Here is a 22,319-nt window from a genome sequence, read left to right as displayed (position 1 = left end):
ATATACCGGCATTCATGATACAATCACATCATGCGGTTTACATAGAACAGGGGTGTACAAAGAACAAATGAGTAACCTATTAGTGAGGAGGAAGCAGTTACAAATAACAAGGTACTAGAACTGGGAGTAGAGAAGAAAGGGAGAGGATAACATTAGAAAGATATTACATTAAATTAACATTTTACAATGGGAGGTAGTTCAACAGGCTGCAGGGTTAATCAGTGTCCGGGAATGCTTTATTAGTGTTTAGGGCCTGCTTAAATATTTGTAGTGGTAAATTACTGTCTTTTCATAAGGAGGGGTATTGTGCCTGTCAGTAAAGAGAGTTTGTTTTGCTTTTACTGAGATGTCATCAGATCCAGAATATCTTTTTTTGTATGGTGAGTTGTATGGGTAATGCCCTAGTTCTGCTCTGCACCCATTTTTGGGGGTCGAGGGGGATCCTGAGGATGCAGAATGTATATTTACATTTTGCCCCATGAAGGTCACATGTTCAGTGTCTGTCACGCATGTGAAAACCATCTGGAACCATATAGGACTATATTGTGGTTCTTTCATAGAGATGAGCTACTGGCTCCGATTTCCCAGACATTAAAGATGCTGGGAGTACCTGGGGCTGAGTCCATGTCTAAGCCAAAGAAAAAATCCATTTTGGTTTCTTTGCGTAAAGCCTCTTGTTTTTTCCTGTTATGGAGACTATTCAAGAATTGATTGATCTTGAGTAGAGCACCCTAGAGGCTACTTTCAAAGGGTGTCTGGTTTTGGAAGGCCTGTACCCCCTGGATCCATTGGTGAGAGAGTATTTGCATTTTCCAAAAGTGGATGCACTTGTCTGTGCCGTCTCCAAGCAGACGACTATCCCAGTGGAGGGGAGGAGTGGTGCTTGAAAGATGTTCATGATAGAAGGATTGAGGTCAAGCTTAGGAAAGCATATGAAGCAGTGGCAATGACCTTGCAGATAGCTTCTTGTGCTCCATGGTGGCTCGCTCTTGTTTACTTCTTTCTCAGGAGGTCGATGAATCTGGAGTGAATTCCAGGGAAGTAGTTATAGAGCCAACAGCCACATTTTTGGCAGACATGGGCTGCAATTTGGTCCACACCTTTGCCAAGCATCATTATGGCTGAGAAATTGGTTGGCTGATGTGACCTCCAAGGCTAACTTTACAAAATTGCCCTTTAAAGGTTCGCTCTGTTTGGGAGCGAGTTGGAGAAAACTGGCCAGTAAGTGAATGAATCACCGGTTCCTTGGTTGCTGGAGGATAAGAAGCAGATGCCTCGCTCCTTTGGCATGCCAGGGGATCCAAGTGATTTTGACCCTACAGAGGAACAAACTTTCAGAAGACTCAACCTTTCAGTCTCAGTCCATTTGTCCCAGACAGCCCAGATGGGGTGCGGGCTCGGGAAGTGTAACCTCCCAAGCTTCCCAATGAAGGTTTGCCAACCCAACTCCTGGGAACAGGAGATAGGGCAGCACCTCTCTCCCTTTTATCAGAAGGTGGGTCGAAATCACATCAGACCAGTGGATCCTGGAGGTTTCACAAGAGGGATCTGCACTGGAATTTCACAGCATTCCTCGGGATGTGTTCATGGTGTTTCCTTGCCATTCCCTGCAGAAGAAGCAGGCAGTGGAGTGTACATTGTTAAGACTTCTCAGTCTGACGGCTGTGGTTCCAGTGCCCATGCTTCAAGAAAATACAGGTCGATATTCCATCTATTTTGTTGTACCCAAGAAGGAGGGCTCCTTTCGCCTCATCCTGGACCTCAAAGGGGTCAACCGTCATTTGCGAGTGACTCATTTTCACATGGAAACAATGCGCTTGGTGATGATGACTGTGCAGTCAGGGAAATTTCTGACCTCCGACTTGAGCACCAAAGTTTTCTGCGATTCAAGGTTTTGTGATGCCATTTTTAGGTTCAGGTGCTGCCTTTTGGTCTGGCCACCACTCCCAGAACTTTTTCCAAGGTTATGGTGGTGGTGGAAGTGGCAGAGTTGTGAAAGGATGGGATCCTGGTACACCTGTATTTGACGACTGGCTGATTTGGGCCAAGTCTCTGGAAGAGAGCTGCCTGGTGACCTGCAAGGTGATCTCCCTGTTGCAGGAGCTTGGTTGGGTGGTGAACCTGGCCAGGAGCAGTCTTCAGCCATTTCAGTCACTAGGGTATCTCAGTGTTCAGTATGACATAAAGCAAGGCAGGGTTTTCCTGCCGGAAGCTTGTATTCATAAGTTGATTGCGCAAGTGCATCTGTTGATGAACAACTATACGCCTGACAGTGTGGGCCTATCTTCAGGTACTTGGTTTGCTTGCGGCATGCCTGGAAATGGTGCCATGGGCGAGGGCGCATATGCATCCTCTTCAACGCTCCCTGCTGTCTCGTTGGAGCCCACAGTCTCAAAGCTATTCAGTTTGGATTCACCTGCCGATGAAGGTCTGCTCTCAAATACAGTGGTGATTAAAAGTGGATCATCTAAGAAAGGGAGTTTTCCTAAAATCACCAGACTGGTTAGTACTCATGACGGATGCGAGCCTCCAGGGTTGGGGAACTCACTGTCAGGAACTGACAGCACAAGGGTGCTGGAGTACAGAAGAGTATCTCTGGAACATTAATCGGCTGGAAGTCCAGGAGGTCCGGTTGGCATGCTTGCAGGGTTGAGTGTTCCGGATAATGTCAGACAATGCAACGACAGTGATTTACATCAATCAGCAGGGAGCAACCAAGAGCCAGCAAGTGTCTTAGGAGATAGACCAACTTATGGAATGGAGCAGATGGCATAAGATGGATTTGGGATGGGGGGCTGGGGTGAGGGGAATGTGTCAATATTTAAAATTTGCATTGCTTGGGCTTTTTTCAATGGGGAAAAGGGGGCCCGAGACAGAGATTGACAGATTGAGAATGTAAGATTGTAAGGAGGTTGTGAGACTCAGCGAAAGTGAAACTGAGAGTGTGAGACGAGAGTGTGTGTAAAAGAGAGAGAGACTGAATCAGTGACTGTTTCTATTTTGTTATTTACTTGAAAAAAAAATTAAGTTTAAAAACAAGAATGAGGAGGAAGCAACACAGTAATTGTATGCATAGACTGCAAAAAAGTTAGCACCAGACCTAATTCTAAATCTGGAAAGCCATACAAAATAGGATTTTACTAGCTACTGCAGTTTTAACAGTCAATAAAACTCACCTTTCTGTGCAAAGTTAGGAATCCCAGAGCGAAACCTTCACATTCAATTTTTTTGATGCCATCAGACAGCATGAGAGGGGTGAAGGAAACAATATGCTGCTATTGCTTTTTGCTGGGACAATCTGGAATCAAAATATTGCATAAAATATAAAGATATATAAAACAAACATCCAACTATATCAGTATAATGTTAATATGTACTAACCTGTACATAATGGACCTAATTAAATTTTTCCCCTATGCATATCTCCCAATAAAGAAAAATAGGTAATTTAGCCTTAAGTCTGTAAATCCTTTCTACACAGGAAATATGTGCAAGGAATAAAAGACTCAATCTGGCACAGTACATCTGCTGGTTCTATTATTGACCTCTACTGACATTACAAAACTATTAAAGTAAACACTGATAGATCTATATCAAATAAGGTGGCACTGAAAAGTTATCTGGGTAAAGTTAACTACATAACTTCAATTGGATGTTCAGTGGAACTTATCTTCCACTGACTATACTCGGCTAAAGTTTACTGGATTAAGTTGAACAGGGGGCCCTACTTTGTGGCCAAAAGATACAGTGGCTTGCAAAAGTATTCAACCCCCTAAAAAGTCAGCAGATGTGTGGATTACAAACGACACACTGATTGTTACAACCATAATGTTTATTGCAAGCCAGTATTCTCTTAAAGTAAATTTTCAGTCACAATTCATTATTTCTCTGCAGTTTTTGTAAAATAAAATACACAAACTGAAAACTACTGCTTGCATAAGTATTCAACCCTTTCAGACTAGTACTTGGTAGAACCCACCTTTTGCTTCAATAACAGTTTTAAGTCTGTTGGGGTAAGTTTCTCATAGCTTTGCACAGTGTTTGGGAGTGATTTTTGCCCATTCTTCCTGGCAGATTTACTCTAGGTTGTTCAGGTTGGTTGGATGACGCTTATGGACCACATTTTCAACAATACCACAGATTCTGTATGGATTGAGATCTGGACTTTGGACTTGCCATTGGACATGTGAACTTCTTTGGATGTTCAATCACTCCTGTTTGCTTTGACTTTATGCTTGGGATTATTGTCCTGCTGAAAGGTGAACTTTCTCCCAAGTTTTAGTTTTTTAGCAGACTGAAGCAGGTTGTCTTGCAGTATCTCCCTGTATGGTGTACCATCCATCTGTCTTCAATTTTGACAAGATGCCCAGTCCCTGCTGAGGAAAAGCATCCCCACAACATGATGCTGCCACCCCCATACTTTATTATTGGGATGGTGTTTGCTGAGGAATGAGCAGGGTTAGGTTTTGCGCCATACATAAGGCCGGATTTTAAAACCCCCGGTGTGCTTAAATCCCGGGGTTTACGCGCGTGGCCGGGCCTTACGCGCACCGGGCCAATTTTCAAATGGGCCTGGCCATGCGCATAAACCCTGGGTCATGTGTAAGTGCTGGGGCCTTAAAAGGGGGAGGGGCGGTCCAGGATGGGGCGGGGCTAGAGGTGCCAGGTACAGCGGCCATTTGCCGCTGTGCCGGGGGATCGCATGATAGCAGGATGCCGGCACGTGCAACTAAACGTGAGTTAAAAAATGGGGGGGGGGCTAGGATAGGGGTAGGTAGGGGTAGGGTAGGATAGGGGAAGGGGAAGGGAGGTTAGGGTAGGGGATTGGGAAGTTCTCCCAGTCCACTCCTTAATTGGAGCGGACTGTGAGGGAAGTGGGGGAGGCCCGATGCGTCGCTGTGCAAATTTGTTAAATTATACCCCCATTGCGTGTGCCGACCCGGAATTTTATGACATGCGCGCGACAGCGCCCACATGTTATTAAATCTCACTGTTATTGTTTGTAAGGTTTTGGGTGGACCCTTGGAAACTGTGGCTGCTGACCACGCCCCAGGGGGGAAGTCCCATGAGGGGCCACAGGTCAGGCTCAGCTTTAGGACACAGCACAGATAGATCTTTTATTAACAGTATTGAGGAGCCACCAGAGGTGGCAGTAGTAAGCAGAGATGAAGCCTGGCTGGGCTTGTAGTCCCTCAGGGCTCTGGAACAGCGATCCCACAATGGCTGTGCTGTAGTGAAGAGAAACTGAGATAGTGAGTACAATGAAGTATATGCAGAGTTCTGGAATAGAGCCTCGTTGGTTGAGTACTCACACAGCGGTTTCTCTCGGTAGGAATCACAGGAGCTGGAGTAGAGGCAGGCCCTCGAGGAGCGAGTACCTGGTGTAGGCAGCGGTATCTTCCAGGCAGAAGTGAAGTCCAGGCAGCGAGTCCAGGAACATGGGCCCTCGAGGAGCGAGTACCGGTTCCAGACAGCAACCTAAAGAGAAGAGAGAGGCCCCCGAGGAGCGGGTACCCCAAATAGAGTAAGTCCAATAATGGAGAGGCAGAGTAGCTAGGTAGGGAGAGCGAATCCCATCTGTAAGGAGCTCACCAGTACGAATACCTGTTGCTAACTTGATTAGCTAGCAGTAGTGTAGGCTTTTTGTATCCGGGATGCGTGACGTTATCACAGGGGGATGCCCCTGAGGTTCACGCCAAAGAAAGTATTTGAAGCAGGGCCGCGTGGCACGCGCCCCCTAAGGCAGCTGGACAGCATGGCGGGAGGCAGCACCCAAGCCGGACCGGGGATGCCAGAGAGGAAGGCAGGCAGACGCCACAGCAGCCAAACGTCCGTCAACTGCGGGAGGAGTCGCCAGAGAGGTAAGGAGGGCGGAGTGGAGACTTCGGGCAGCGACAGTCGTAACACGCACATCCATGTGCATGTGCCGGGTAGAGTGTGCACTTTTTGAAAATCTATCCCATACTGTTTTGAATTTTGGCCACAAAGCTCCAGTTTTGTCTCATCTGACCACAAACCTTACCCTACATTTTAGCTGTCTTACTCTGATGCTTTCTGGCAAACTCCAGAGATACTTTGATGTGGTTTTTCTTTAGTAATGGCTTCTTTCTAGCCACTCTCCCATGCAGGCCAGTTTATGCAGAGCTCTTGATTTGATTGACTGTTTCACCTCCACTTCAGTCTCAGCCACTGAACTCTGTTGCTCCTTCAAAGTGATTGTTGGCTTCTCTGTGGCTTACCTCATAAGTCTTCTTGCTCCGACACTGAGTTTTGAGGGACGGCCTTGTCTAGATAGTGTCTGAGTGGTATGATGCAGCTTTCCATTGACCCAACAGTGTTCACTAGGGTATCCAAGCATTTGGATATTATTTTGTAGCCTTTTCCTATCTTGTGCATGTCTATAACTTTATTATTAATTTACTTAGAATGCTCTTTGGTCTTCATTTTCCCAGCTTTCCTTCAGATTCACAGTCTGACCAATGGTACTGGAATTAGGAGTCCTTTATCCAGCAAAGCTGACCTTTTTTAATGATTCACAGGTAGAAGCCAATTGTAAGCCAATTATTAGGGCAATATCTTTCTAACATGATCACAAATTTAAACTAATAACTGGAAGGGGGACAATAAGTAAATCTGCAGCTCTAACACTAAATTTTAAAAAGGGAAACTTTGATAAAATGAGGAAAATAGTTAGAAAAAACTGAAAGGTGCAGCTGCAAAGGTTAAAAGTGTTCAACAGGCATGGACATTGTTTAAAAATACAATCCTAGAGGCGCAGTCCATATGTATTCCGCGCATTAAGAAAGGTGGTGGAAGGAAGGCAAAACGATTACCGTCATGGTTAAAAGGTGAGAGTGAAAGGGCTATTTTAACCAAAAAAAAATCTTCAAAAATTAGAAGGATCCATCTGAAGAAAATAGGATAAAACATAAGCATTGTCAAGCTAAGTGTAAAACATTGATAAGACAGGCGAAGAGAGAATTTGAAATGAAATTGGCCATAGAGGCAAAAACTCATAATAAAAACTTTTAAAAATATATCCAAAGTAAGAAACCTGTGAGGGAGTCTGTTGGACCATTAGATGACAGAGGGGTTAAAGGGGCTCTTAGGGAAGATAAGGCCATTGCAGAAAGACTAAATGAATTCTTTGCCTCCGTGTTTACTAATGAGGATGTTGGGGAGATACCAGTTCCGGAGATGGTTTTCAGGGGTGATGAGTCAGAAAAACTGAACAAAATCACTGTGAAACCTGGAAGATGTAGTAGGCCAGATTGACAAACTAAAGAGTAGCAAATCACCTGGACCAGATGGTATGCATCCTAGGGTTCTGAAGGAACTAAAAAATGAAATTTCTGATCTATTAGTTAAAATTTGTAACCTATCATTAAAATCATCCATTGTACCTGAAGACTGGAATATTTAACAAAGGCTCAAGGGGCGATCCGGGTAACTATAGACCAGTGAGCCTGACTTCAGTGCCGGGAAAAATAGTGGAAAATATTCTCAAGATCAAAATCGTAGACCATATAGAAAGACATGATTTAATGGAACATAATCAACATAGATTTACCCAAGGGAAGTCTTGCCTAACAAATCTGCTTCATTTTTTTGAAGGGGTTAATAAACATGTGGATAAAGGTGAACCAGTAGATGTAGTGTATTTGGATTTTCAGAAGGCGTTTGACAAAGACCCTCATGAGAGGCTTCTACGAAACTAAAAAGTCTTGGGATAGGAGGTGATGTCCTTTCGTGGATTACAAGCTGGTTAAAGACAGGAAACAGAGAGTAGGATTAAATGGTCAATTTTCTGAGTGGAAAAGGGTAAACAGTGGAGTGCCTCAGGGATCTGTACTTGGACCGGTGCTTTTCAATATATATATAAATGATCTGGAAAGGAATACGACAAGTGAGATTATCAAATTTGCGGATGATACAAAATTATTCAGAGTAGTTAAATCACAAGCAGACTGTGATACATTACAGGAGGACCTTGCAAGACTTGAAGATTGGGCATCCAAATGGCAGATGAAATTTAATGTGGACAAGTGCAAGGTGTTGCATATAGGGAACATAAGAACATAAGAAATTGCCATGCTGGGACAGACCAAGGGTCCATCAAGCCCAGCATCCTGCTTCTAACAGAGGCCAAAAACCAGGCCACAAGAACCTGGCAATCACCCAAACACCAAGAAGATCCCATGCCACTGATGCAACTAATAGCAGTGGCTACTCCCCAAGTATAATCGACTAATAGCCATCAATGGACCTCTCCTCCAAGAGCTTATCCAAACCTTTTTTTGAACCCAGCTACACTAACTGCACTAACCACATCCTCTGGCAACAAATTCCAGAGCTTTATTGTGCGTTGCGTGAAAAGAATTTTCTCCGATTAGTCTTAAATGTGTTACTTGCTAACTTCATGGAATGCCCCCTAGTCCTTCTATTATTCGAAAGTGTAAATAACCGAGTCACATCTACTCGTTCAAGACCTCTCATAATCTTAAAGACCTCTATCATATCCCCCTCAGCCGTCTCTTCTCCAAGCTGAACAGCCCTAACCTCTTCAGCCTTTCCTCATAGGGAAGCTGTTCCATCCCCTTTATCATTTTGGTTGCCCTTCTCTGTACCTTCTCCATCGCAACTATATCTTTTTTGAGATGCGGCGACCAGAATTGTACACAGTATTCAAGGTGTGGTCTCACCATGGAGCGATACAGAGGCATTATGACATTTTCCGTTCTATTAACCATTCCCTTCCTAATAATTCCTAACATTCTATTTGCTTTTTTGACTGCTGCAGCACACTGAGCCGACGATTTTAAAGTATTATCCACTATGATGCCTAGATCTTTTTCCTGGGTGGTAGCTCCTAACATGGAACCTAACATCGTGTAACTACAGCAAGGGTTATTTTTCCCTATGTGCATCACCTTGCACTTGTCCACATTAATTTCATCTGCCATTTGGATGCCCAATCTTCCAGTCTTGCAAGGTCCTCCTGTAATGTATCACAGTCTGCCTGTGATTTAACTACTCTGAATAATTTTGTATCATCCGCAAATTTGATAACCTCACTCGTCGTATTCCTTTCCAGATCATTTATATATATATTGAAAAGCACCGGTCCCAATACAGATCCCTGAGGTACTCCACTGTTTACCCTTTTCCACTGAGAATATTGACCATTTAATCCTACTCTCTGTTTCCTGTCTTTTAACCAGTTTGTAATCCACGAAAGGACAACGAAATAACCATTGCTGAAGTTACACGATGTTAGGTTCCATGTTAGGAGCTACCACCCAGGAAAAAGATCTAGGCATCATAGTGGATAATACTTTAAAATCGTCGGCTCAGTGCTGGGGTTCAGAGACACTTTTGTAGGTTCGGGGTAGGGATGGAAATTTGGAACCCCACTTTTTAAAGTAGGGGATGGGGGATCAGGAGCTTCATATTACAATTTTTTAAATTTGGAGGTTGGAGGGCAGTGGGAGAAAGGAAGGGGGATTGGGTATTCTCCAATGTAATTTTTTTATTTTGGAAGACAGGAGGGAGGCGGGGGATCACAGCTTGTCTTGTTTATCTCGATAACTTTAAGAAAGCTCTATGGCCAAACTGAGTTTTTGGAAAACATTTATCCAGCTAGCACTGAATATCAGCACCAGATGAAGTTTTTAGCCATTCCCTAGGAACATTTCCGGCACCACCTCTTTTTATCTGGTTAAATTTTGCACAGGTAACAATTTGCTTGGACCAAATTTAGCCTGTGAGCAAAAAGAAATAGTCAAATCTTGGGTTTTATCCTTTAAGTCCAAAAGATAGCCTGAGAAACCCTCTTAGTTAAAGTTAAATTACTGAGTTTTATGTCTAACTTTTATTTTTATTTGTATCTATTACGATTTTATGTTTACTGCAAATGCTGTAAACCGGTGACAGTCTTGTTTCCAGACACCGGTATAGAAAACATTTAACAAATAAAAATAACAGGTACCTGCAGGAAGGACCATACAGTCGGGCACAGAGTGTTCAACAACAAATGAAGTTGAGCTAGCAACTTCTGAATTCGAGCTTCTGGCAGGAACACCTTGCCCTGCTTTGTGTCGAACAGAACCCCAAGGTGTTCCAGTGAAGGCAGAAGACTGCTCTTGACTAGGTTCACCATCCAGCTGAGCTCCTGCAACAAAGAAATCAACTTGAGTCACCAGGCAGCTCTCTTCTGGTGACTTGGTTTGAATCAATCAGACGTCCAAATACGGATGTACTAGGATTCATCCTTTTTCAATTCTGCTGCAACTACTACCATTGCCTTGGAAAAGGTTCTGGGAGAATGGCCAGACCAAAGGGCTGCACCCAAAACTGAAAATGGAGCCCCAGAACTATGAACCGCAGAAAGCATTGATGTTCTAGTCAGATGGGAATGTGAAGATACGCTTTATACAGATCCAGGGAGGTCAGAAATTCCCCTGACTGCACAGCAATTATCACCGAATGCAAAGTTTCCATGCAAAAATGTTTCACACGCAGATGATGGTTGACATCTTTGAGATCCAGGATGGGACAAAAAGAGCCCTTGTTCTTTGGCACACTGAAATAAATGGAATAGTGCCTCGTATTTTCTTGAGACATGGGCACTGGGACCACAGCCATCAGACTGAGGAGCCTTGCCAATGTACTCTCCACTGCCTGCTTCTTCTGCGGGAAGTGGCAGGGAGACTCCATGAACACATTCCGAAGAACACTGCGAAACTCCATATCCTTCTCATATCACTTCCAGGACCCACTGATCCGATGTGATTTCAACTCACCTCTGATAAAAGAGAGAGAGGTGTCCTCCTATCTCCATTTCTCGGGGGTGGGTCACAAACCTTCATTGGGAGGCTCAGGAGGTTCCACTTCTTGAGCCTGCGCCCCTTCTGGGTTGTTTGGGATGAAAGGACAGACCTACCAAAAGGTTGAGTCCCCTGAAAGGTCGCTCCTCTATAGGGATGCCTGGATCCTCTAGCACGACCTCTCATGTTAAAGGAGGGCTGTGCCTGCTTCTTATCCTCCAGCAAACAAGGAATTGGAGATTCACTCCACTTACTGGTCAGTTTCTCCAACTTGCTCCCAAATAAAAGCGAGCCGTTAAAAGTGCAATTGGTGAGGTTAGCCTGGGAGGTCACATCTCATCAACCTTATTGACGCCTGGACCTACTATAGAAGCCGCCCTTTTGGCTGAAGTCGGACCAAATCACAGCCTGCATCTTCCCAAGAAAGCAGCAATCTGTTCCATAACTCCCTGGAGCTTACCCCCCTAAAGCCAATCAACATCCTGGGAGAGAAACAACAAGAGCAAGCCACCAAGGAATACCAAGAAGCGATCTGCAAGGTCCATTGCCACGGCTTCAAATGCTTGCTTAAGGTAGGCTCAATCTTTCTATATTGAGCATCCTTCAAGGTTGCTCCTCCTGCCATGGAATAGTGCACTTGGAGATTGCACACACAAGTGCATCTACCTTCGGAAAACGTGGCGCTCTCCTACTACCACTGGATCTAGGGGGTACAGGCCTTCCAAAACCTGACCCCCTTTGAAATTAGCCTCTGGGGGTGCCCCACTCAAGATCAATCAATTCTTGAATGGCCTCTATCACACAGAAAAACAAGAAGCTTATGCAAGGAAAACAAAATGGATTTCCTCTTCGGCTCAGACCCAGAATCTGCCCCAGAACCCCGGGCATTTCCAAGATCTTGGGAGGTCAGAGCTGGCATTTTCATCTTTATGAAAGAACTGTAGCATAGTTCTATATAGTTCTAATTCTGGAGGAATTTCAACCATCCTCAAGAGAGTCAGGATCGGTGTCATCATATGTTGCCATCCGGATCTCTATCAGGAGGTCCTGCTGTGCTCTAGGAGAACTCTGACGCTTAACAGAAAGTCCAGGCAAGGTTCCTAACTGGGCCTCTGCTCTGGAAGCATTGGACAGGGTTGAAGACTATGCCTAAGAAAAGTTTGCAACCCCTGGAAAAATTCCACCCATGAAAAAGTAGAAGTTTCCAAACCAGGAGGCACCTGAAGCATACTCACTGAGCTACCGTCCCCTGCTGAGGAACCAGTTAGGGATAGTTCCAAATTCAAGTGCCCCTCCTGAGTCGTCTTTAACCTAGACCTACATTCAGCTGGGAACAACCAGGTTTAATGAAATCAGAGGAAGATAATTCTCCCTGAGCCTCTAAACAGCACTGGCACAAGTTAGCAGGCAGTCCTGGCTGAAATGCCCTAATATGACAAGCAATGCAAAAAGAAAAGGTGCTGAGGCTTCTTAGGTATAGGCCCCATTATGGCCGACAGTGCACTGAGCGGCGGCCAGAGGCGTGCGTCTAGCTGGTTTTTTTAAATATATATATACATCCAACTTAGGCGCCAAAAATTAGGCGTACAACACTCAGGCGACCCACACCTGGGTGCCTAATTAGGCGTTCAAGACTTAGGCGTCCCAAAGATAAGTGCCCCATGTGGCACGCAGCTAAAAAGCCCTCGGAGCGTGGCCTAGCCTAAGGAGGCTGCTCAACCCACCTGGCTGCCCATGTTCCTCGACTTCCCACAGGTGGGATGAATGTCGGAACGGCCCACTGAGCATGGACACCGGGGAAGTAGGAAGCCCTACACAACAAAAGCCTCCTTCTAAGCCTCTGTATATTACAATTCTTTTTAAAACTTACCGGAGCTCAACCTTACCTGGCTGAGTACAGAGATGGTCTCCAGCTGTGTGGGAAGAGGGCATGTGCTGTCACCCCGCATGCTTGGCTTCATTGCACCCCCCTGCCTTTCAGTTGCTTAAGCAGCTAAGGTCCAGTCTGGCTGAAAACCAGCTACTGGACCAAGGCATTCATCTAAGGGACCATGGAAATAACCTCAGAAATTCTCAACTGTGGGAGGAACCACAGGACAGCTTCTCTTTTCTCAAAATGAAGCAATCCCCATTAGGGAATGCAACATCCACCATCTGCTGGAGACGGAGAATACTGGCAGCCTGAAGTCACTGCAGGGGTATATAGACACACTGTGATGTCAGTTTGCTCTATCTCCATCTGCTGGTAGAGGTACATAACCAATTTGTTCTGGCTTCATCATGACTGGACGCTAAGAATAAAGACTTTTATTTTGGACACTACTCAAGTGACTACAGAGTATATTTTGCACTCACTGGCACCCACATAAAGGATAACAATCGCCCCCAGGGGATTAACTGCAAAGAAAATCGAATGTGTAAAGAACCCATTCCTGTCACATCTGGACCTGAAAGGACTCCTTTTCTTCCCCAGTTCGACAAATCCATCCCTGGGAAAGTGAGGGAGATATAACAGCTAGCCAGGGAAAGGTTCCAGTCCCAAAGAGTAACAATAAGTTTTATGTGCCCACCCATGCAGGAGAGGCACATTGGGTGGGGTTACACAAAGTTCTTGAATAAAAAAATACATCTGAAATTTGTTGATGCCTATTGTTGAATTATACTTTCCAAATTGTGAAAAACACAATTCATTTGCCCTAGGAAATGAAAATTACTTACAGTCCTGTCTAGGAGTTATACTGTAGGGATAGTCTGAGAGAAGACCCCTGGTAAGTTCGCAGATTTACTGTGATTAATTTCTTTTTAGTCAGTCTTTGGTTCATAGCCTTTAGTACTTCCTAGTTCCTCCTCCTCCCTTCTGGTCTTGCTCGTCAAAGTACTAAAATATACATAGATTTAAAATTTACAAGGCCAAAATTTAAAAACCTTCCCAAACAAAACTAAGAATATGAATAAAGAAGTCCATATTTTATTGCTTGGCAGCTGGCAAAGTTTGCTGGATAAGCTTTTATGGCTAACTTGGGCTGGGATTCAACAGAACAAGGTGTGCTGCTGAATATACCTAGCTATTTTAAAGTTGGCTAAATTTAGGGCAGCTAATATAGCCTGATAACAGTGCACTATCCAGAATGCCCCCAGAACCGCCCCTGACATAGCCAGATACATTTTAGCTGGATAACAAATTATTAGCTGGATAACAAATTATCTGGCTATGTCAAGAGGCAGTCAGACTGGTGGGATTTTTAAATCTAAGCATTTGTACCAAACTTGCTAGACAAATACACTGAATACAAACCTCAAAATGTCCACAAGTTAACAGCTTTAAAAGCAATTAATAAGTGCAGTTAGACTTGATTATATTAAGAAAGAGTAGATATGTTTGCTATTTAACACATCGTGAGGATTAATTGATTGTGACAGATCATATGTTTCTGCAGATCTTGTCCACAAAATGGTACATAATTGAAATAAAATACAGTGAACAATACAGGAAAAATGTGGACATCATTAAATCTAAATGTGCATAATGATGGAATAGACTATAATTTTAAAGATTAAGATTTAAAATAATTTTTTGGAGACCTGATCATTCAGCATGATTTTCCAGACCAAAAGAGGTAAAGAGAATGAACTAAAGATAACAAATGATAAAAGAAAACAAAATGGAGAAGTTATTTAAGAAATTATGCCAGTGGTTGGTGTTCCACCTTCACGGAGCGGAAGGATGGAGGGCTGCCATCTCCAAAAAAAAAAAAAAAAACAACAACAAAAAAAAAACAAACAAACAAAAAAAAAAACAAAAACAGGGGTGGGTAAGAGTATGGGCAGGGGTGGTGGCCAGCTTGTTACAGTGGTTGCTACCCCTAATTGAGCTGGATGTTCACTTGGATGCAGATACGGCGCTGCTCTCTACATTGGTGGTGGGAGTGGAGGCGAATTAGGGCTGGAGGGTACTGGAAGCCAATAGTAACAGGGTGGGAGAGAGAAAAAGGGAAAAAAAATGGATAAAGTACGTAGCTTGCTGGGCAGACTGGATGGGCCGTTTGGTCTTCTTCCTGCCGTCATTTCTATGTTTCTATGTTAAATATAACTTTTACTGTAGGGAAGAAATAGCAGCTATGTGAAATCAAATCAGGTGAGTACTTACCTCATCAGTTACAGGGGAAAGAGAGGACAAAGTTGCTGAACTATTAGGGATTTTATCCCAGTTGGACACAATATCCTCACTTATAGAGTAATCACTGCCGGATCCAATAATCTCATTACCATCTATATCCTTAAGAGGAAAAGGATCTCCATAGAACACCCTGAAGTCCAGCAATTGAGAACCATCTGTTTCTTGATTGTACATCTCCCAATCTATACGAATATCTGATTATAAGAAGATAATGAATTAATTTGGTTAGGGCTATGTCTATGCAAATGTCTCATATTTTATTCAAATCTATATGGCAATGTTGCTATAACTGCATCAAGAAAAACATTGATACCCCAAACCAGACAATTCTGAGAAACAATATTATTTTCTATATATTTTCTAAAGTGGATATAGGATCTCTATGTTTTGCTGACAAAAGCCCTCTTTCTGGATCTAAGTAGCCTACTGACTTTTGAGGCTGCAGTGATGAAGGAAATGGAGGCGATTTTCCAGGATTTTTTCCTTCTTTGTTATTACTATCATATTCTACATCTATGAAGTTCATTAAAATAACGTTTTGGAGTGAATTTTAAAAGACTTGCTTGCTGAGTGCAAGCAGCTCATATTTTAAAATGGCCCAGTCATGTTACAATGTGGTGTAATTCTAAAATTTCCATAAACATACCCCTTTTCTTAGCGCGGGAATTATTATAGCATTTTGATTATATAGGGGATAGTACCAAGAGCTGCAATAATGCACACAAACTAATCCACACAAAGTTACAACCTGCATTATGGCATGCACTCAAATGGAACAACCCTACCTATAAAAAGGCAATATAGACTAGTTGTGGTCCCTAAGGAAGAGGACCGTGAGGACAGCTTCAGTAGCTACTGCTGTTTCTGGTGTGGCCTGCAGGGAAAGGAGTAGGAGAACTGCTGGAGAGGTAAGTAAAAGTGGCTTTTTAAGTTCATTTTTCTTGATTGACTGCCATTTTATTTATTGGGTATTACGTGATGGGTCTACAGTTTTGAAATATTTCATTGGTGTTTGGAGAATTTTTATTAATTTTTAAGAGTTTTTAATTGTTAGATGTTATTCTGTTCAACAGCTATTTTGAAACATTTATTCATATAGTTTTACAATTATTTCTGTGTGGGATTCTATAACAGCTTGGCTTTTCTGTTTTCCTAACTGGAGGTGTATTGGTGTTTAGGGCCTGAGCCCATCCGGCAGATGGTGGCCTGAGCCCCCCGGCGTCTTGTGGGGCTCAGGCCACCATCTGCAGGACCCGAGCTCCACGAGACGCCGACCGACCCGCCGGACTCATGCTGCCCAACCCACGCTGCTGACACTGCTGGACTGGACCACTGCCATTCGCCGCACTCCACATGCTCCCCGCCGGTCCCCTACTCACCCGAGAGACGCCGGAGACGACCGCACCGCTGAAGGCCCAGCAGAGAAAGGACAGCAAACAGAGAGGAGACCCGAGGCTGCGCGATCGGTGCCAGCCCGTCAGGGTAAGGTCTCTCTCCTCCCGTCCCTGCGACCCGCGTGTGCCGCCGACCTGCCCCCCACGTCAACTCCACCTTCGGGAGGCGGTGAGCAGGAAAAGGCTTTAAAGCCTCCTGCTGGGCCCAGGCGCCGTGCGACTAAGGGGCATGCCTCTTAATGTGCCCCTTTGTGCCGTCCCTTGTGCCCCTCCATCAAGGGCCCTCCCTCCCAGCCACATGCCCACTATCCCCCCCTCGAAAACCCAAAACAACAAGACACACAATCTACCACCCACCTCAATTACATGCAATGGCCACAACATACTACATTCCCAAACTCCCCAACCACAAATACCACCACCACACTACCCCGAAAAACCAAAACCACCACCACCAGACTCCTCACCAACATCCACATCAACCCCAACATACTCTGATCTGCACTCACAATTCTCACCCTTTTCCTCATTAACGCACAATCAGTCACCAAAAAATCCCCATCATACACGACCTACTCATAGACTCCCTACCAGACATTTTCTGTATAACTGAATCCTGGCTGAAAAGCACCGACACTGTTCTACTAATCAACTCCCCAGAACACATACAACATATTTTCCATACCCAGACCCAAAGAAAAGGAGGCGGCCTACTATTCTTAGCACACAAAAAACATAAATTCTCCTCCCACACACTAAACCTTCCACCCCCCTTTGAGACCAACCTATTTAAATAAAAAAATCTCCAAATACTCCTCCTCTACGCACCCCCCGGTCTCCTCCAGCACAACCTTTCCCCCCTAATTGAAACCATCACCTCCCACATCAACCTACAAGAGCCTGCCATTATATTAGGAGATTTCAATCTCCACATAGACACCAACCCCCTATCCCCCACCAGCGAACTCCTCCTCTCCAAAATGTCCGCTATTGGTTTCACCCATCAACACTCCCATCCAAAAATCTGGCCACACTCTTGACTTACTCTTCATCAACAACAAAATATCCACAACAGGCCCACCCACAGTAACCCCCACCCCATGGTCGGACCATAGCCTCATTCAAGCCAAGCTCCAGCTCCAAATCACCCCAGGGAAACCAAACAACCACATCATTGAATTCACCAAACCATGCTCCAGCGAAGACCTAGCTGAACTACTACCAGAAGCATTAAAGACCATCAACTTAAATGACTCCAACTCCGCCACGAACTCATGGATCTCCATCAATGCGGATATAGCCAAAACACTATGCCCAACAATAAGAAAAGAATCAAAGCCTCTACGAAGCAAAAATCTCCATGGTATACCCCAGAACTAAAAACTCAAAGCGAACCCTAAGACAAACAGAAAAGCTGTGGAGATGAACCCCAACGCCTAACCTGAAAGACAGATACAGAACGCTACTTCACAAATATGCAGCAGATCTCAACACAGTAAAAAATGATTTAACTACTCTGAATAATTTTGTATCATCCGCAAATTTGATAACCTCACTCGTCGTATTCCTTTCCAGATCATTTATATATATACGGGCGGATTTTAAATGCCCTGCTCGCGTAAATCCGCCCTGATTTACGCGAGCAGGGCCCTTGCGCGCCGGTGCGCTTATTTTGCATAGGCCGCCGGCGAGCGCAGAGCCCCGGGACGCGCGTAAGTCCCAGGGTTTTTTAAAGGGGCGTGTCGGGGCGGGGCCGAACGATGGCGGCGTTTTGGGGGCGGGACGCGACGTTTTGGGGGCGGGCCCAGGGGCATGGTTTCGGCCTGGGGCCTTCCGGGGGCGTGGCCACGTTCTCCGGAACGCGCGTATCTTATAAAATCCAGCGTACTTTTGTTGGCGCCTGGTGCGCCAACAAAAGTACGCGATCGCGCTTCTTTTAAAAATCTACCCCATATTGAAAAGCACCGGTCCAAGTACAGATCCCTGAGAAACTCCACAGTTTACCCTTATCCACTGAGAAAATTGACCATTTAATCCTACTCTCTGTTTCCTGACTTTTAGCCAGTTTGTAATCCACGAAAGGACATTGCCTCCTATCCCATGACTTTTTAGTTTTCTTAGAAGCCTCTCATGAGGGACTTTGTCAAACGCCTTCTGAAAATCCAAATACGCTACATCTACCGGTTCACCTTTATCCACATGTTTATTAAACCCTTCAAAAAAATGAAGCAGATTTGTTAGGGTAAATCCATGTTGACTGGGTTCCATTAAACCATGCCTTTCTATATGCTCTAGGATTTTGATCTTTAGAACAGTTTCCACTATTTTTCCCGGCACTGAAGTCAGACTCACTGGTCTATAGTTTCCCAGATCGCCACTGGAGCCCTTTTTAAATATTGGGGTTACATTGTCCACCCTCCAGTCTTCAGGTACAATGGATGATTTTAATGATAGGTTACAATTTTTAACTAATAGATCAGAAATTTCATTTTTTAGTTCCATCAGTACCCTAGGATACATACCATCCGATCCAGATGATTTGCTTCTCTTTAGTTTGTCAATCTGGCCAGGTTCAGTTCGTCTAACTTATCACCCTTGAAAACCATCTCCGTAACTGGTATCTCCCCAATATCCTCATTAGTAAACATGGAAGCAAAGAATTCATTTAGTCTTTTGGCAATGGCCTTATCTTCCCTAAGAGCCCCTTTAACCCCTCGGTCATCTAATGGTCCAACCGACTCCCTCACAGGTTTCTTGCTTTGGATATATTTTAAAAAGTTTTTATGAGTTTTTGCCTCTATGGCCAACTTCATTTCAAATTCTCTCTTTGCCCGTTTTATCAATGTTTTATACTTAACTTGGCAACGCTTATGTTTTATCCTATTTTCTTCAGATGGATCCTTCTTCCAATTTTTGAAGGATTTTTTTTGGCTAAAATAGCCTCTTTCATCTCACCTTTTAAACATGCCTGTAATCGTTTTGCCTTTCTTCCACCTTTCTTAATGTGTGTAACACATCTGGAATGCGCATCTAGGATTGTATTTTTAAACAATGTCCATGCCTATTGAACACTTTTAACCTTTGCAGCTGCACCTTTCAGTTTTTTTCTATTTTCCTCATTTTATCAAAGTTTCCCTTTTAAAGTTTAGTGTTAGAGCTGTACATTTACTTATTGTCCACTTCCAGTTATTAGTTTAAATTTGATCGTGTTATGATCACTATTGCCAAGTGTCCCCACCACCATCACCTCTCTCACCAAATCCTGCGTTCCACTAAGAATTAAATCTAAAATAGCTCCCTCTCTTGTTGGTTCCTGAACCAATTGCTCAATGAAGCAGTCATTTATTACATCCAGGAACTTTGTCTTAGCAAGTCCTGATGTTACATTTACCCAGTCAATATTGGGGGTAATTGAAAACTCCCATTCTTATTGCACTGCCAAATTGGTTAGCTTCCATGATTTCTCTTAGCATTTCATCATCTGTCTGACCATTTTGTCCAGGTGGATGGTAGTATATTCCTATCACTATACTCTTACCCAACACAAATGGGATTTCTATCCATATATATATATATATATCCCTCAAGGATCCTCCCTTTCCCCAACCCTGTTTAACATCTATCTCCTCCCACTATGTCATCTGCTCTCAAATCTAAAGATCACACACTTCATATACGCCGACGACGTCCAGATCCTGTTGTCAATCACTGAATCTATCTCCAACACCATCAACTTCTGGAACAATTGTCTACAGTCCATAAACTCAGTCCTCACTAGCCTCAACTTAGTGCTCAATACTTCAAAAATGGAACTCATGCTGTTCACTTTGGATGACAACTTTCAGGCTACCAACAATCTAGTCACACCACTAAGGATCTCCCCCATACACGTAAGAGACCTAGGCGTCACTATCGACAATAGACTGAATCTCAAACAATTTGTCAAAAACACAACGAAGGAATGCTTTCACAAACTACACATATTGAAAAGGCTGAAACCTCTCCTCCATTTTCAGGACTTTAGAACAGTCCTCCAAACAATTCTATTTTCAAAAATTGATTATTGCAACTCGCTGCTGATTGGCCTCCCAGCTATCACCACCAAACCACTACAAATGTTGCAGAACTCAGCAGCCAGGATTCTAACCAACTCTAGTAGACGAGATCACATCACACCTATTTTAAAAAACCTACACTGGCTCCCTATTAAATCTAGAATCATTTTCAAAGTACTAACCATAACCCACAAGACCATTTATTCCCAAGTGGGTCGCTTAGATCAAGCGACCCACTTCGTCCTCACGCTTCACTGAGACCTATCAGAACCAGCTACTTAGGCATCTTATATGCACCTCCAGCCAAGTCCACGTCGCGACGGCCCGAGAAGAGGAGGAAACCCGATAGCAGGGCCACTGCGGATCCCACGTCGCGGCAGCCCGAGAAGAGGAGGAAACCCGATAGCAGGGCCGCTGCAGATCCCATGTCACGGCCAAGGAAGATCAGGGCCTCTGAAGAGCCCATCCTTCGGCAACCCGTGCAGAGGGACAGCATGTGCCAGTGAGAGCCTGTGCTTGAGCAAGAGAGCATTGTAGGAGTGAGAGAGCCTGTGTGTGTGAGAGTGAGACAGCATGTGCACGAGAGAGACAGTATGTATGTATGTATGAGAGAGAGGCATGTGAGAGTGAGAGCTGTGGATGTGTGAGATTGCATGTGAGTGAGAGCCTGTGTGTGTGAGAATGTGTGAGATAGCGTGTGAGAATGAGAACCTGATTGTGTGTTTTAGGGAAGACAGATGGAGAGAAAAGAAATAGAAAAAAAGACCCTGTAAAAGGAATTGGCAAAAAAACAAGAAAGGAAAGGTGGAAAAAAAAGCCTCTGACCAACCGATTAGAAAACTAAGATCAGATAGCAAAGGTAAAAAAAAAAAATTACTTTTTAGTGATTGGCACATGTAATCTTTGGGAATGTGCAAGAGTAGCACTTTCTCTATGCCGATCTCACAATGTACGAGATCAGCATGGAGGAAGTGGAAGCCTGCAAATATTTATTATGAGATAGGTTGTGTTGTGAAACATTTTATTTATGTATATATTTAAGGAAACATACATAAATTGTTGAAATACATTTTGTTCGTTTAACCTTTAACTTCTGGTTTGCTGGTAGACTGAATTACTGTGTCACGAAATTATGTTTGTCTAAAAAGTGTGTCACCAACATGAAAAGTTTGGAAAGCTCTGCTCTAATGTCACAGATGGTTACAAAATATACGCTGATGACATTCAAATTTTCATCTGTTTGCACCCCACATGGAACAAAACTCATGAACATCATCAGCTTTGTATTTCTTCTGTTAAATAGTGGCTTCATCAAAACCAACTTTCCTTTAATACTGCAAAAACCGAGTTTCTGTTAATCCATAGGCCTCATTCTGTTTGTGGGCATGACTTTGTGTCTATTGACAACTTCAGTTTTCCTATTAATGCACCCATAAAAAGCCTAGGTTTCTGGATTGACTCCTCTCTTTCCTTTCAACCCCAAATCAAGTCTGTAATTAGAGCTGGTTGCTTTAAATTGCATATATTAGCTGGTCATTATCTTCTATATTATCAAGATTTTCTAATCATCGTCTGTGCGATTCATTTTCCTTATATTGACTATTGCAACAGCCTTTACTTTGGTCTTCCCTCTACAACTCCTTCTTAATTTTGCTGCTAGACTAATTAATGGTGTTAAATGTTTTGATCATATCACTCCTGTACTTGAAAAATTGAAGTGGCTACGAATCCAACAAAGAATACATTACAAAATCAGCATGACTATCTTTAAGCTCTTAAGGGCAAATTCTTATTCATGGGTAAATGCTTTATTGAAAATCTATAAACCATCTCGAGAATTGAGATCTTCTCAACTCGGACTTTTGGC

General features: G+C 43.6%; 1 protein-coding gene across 1 annotated transcript in view; it reads right to left on the bottom strand.

Annotated features, from left to right (window-relative positions):
- The window catches only part of DLEC1 (DLEC1 cilia and flagella associated protein), a 778,557-nt gene that overhangs the window by 126,670 nt on the left and 629,568 nt on the right, over window positions 1-22,319 (bottom strand). The window contains exons 32-33 of the mRNA XM_029587026.1: window positions 14,974-15,197; window positions 3,177-3,272 (exon numbers count right to left, since the gene is read on the bottom strand). Of these exons, the coding sequence (XP_029442886.1) occupies window positions 3,177-3,272; window positions 14,974-15,197 (320 nt within the window). The remainder of the gene's footprint in view (window positions 1-3,176; window positions 3,273-14,973; window positions 15,198-22,319) is intronic.

Source organism: Rhinatrema bivittatum, chromosome 2 (assembly GCF_901001135.1).
Source record: "Rhinatrema bivittatum chromosome 2, aRhiBiv1.1, whole genome shotgun sequence".
NCBI lineage: Eukaryota > Metazoa > Chordata > Amphibia > Gymnophiona > Rhinatrematidae > Rhinatrema > Rhinatrema bivittatum.
This window is presented reverse-complemented; position numbering and strand designations above follow the sequence as displayed.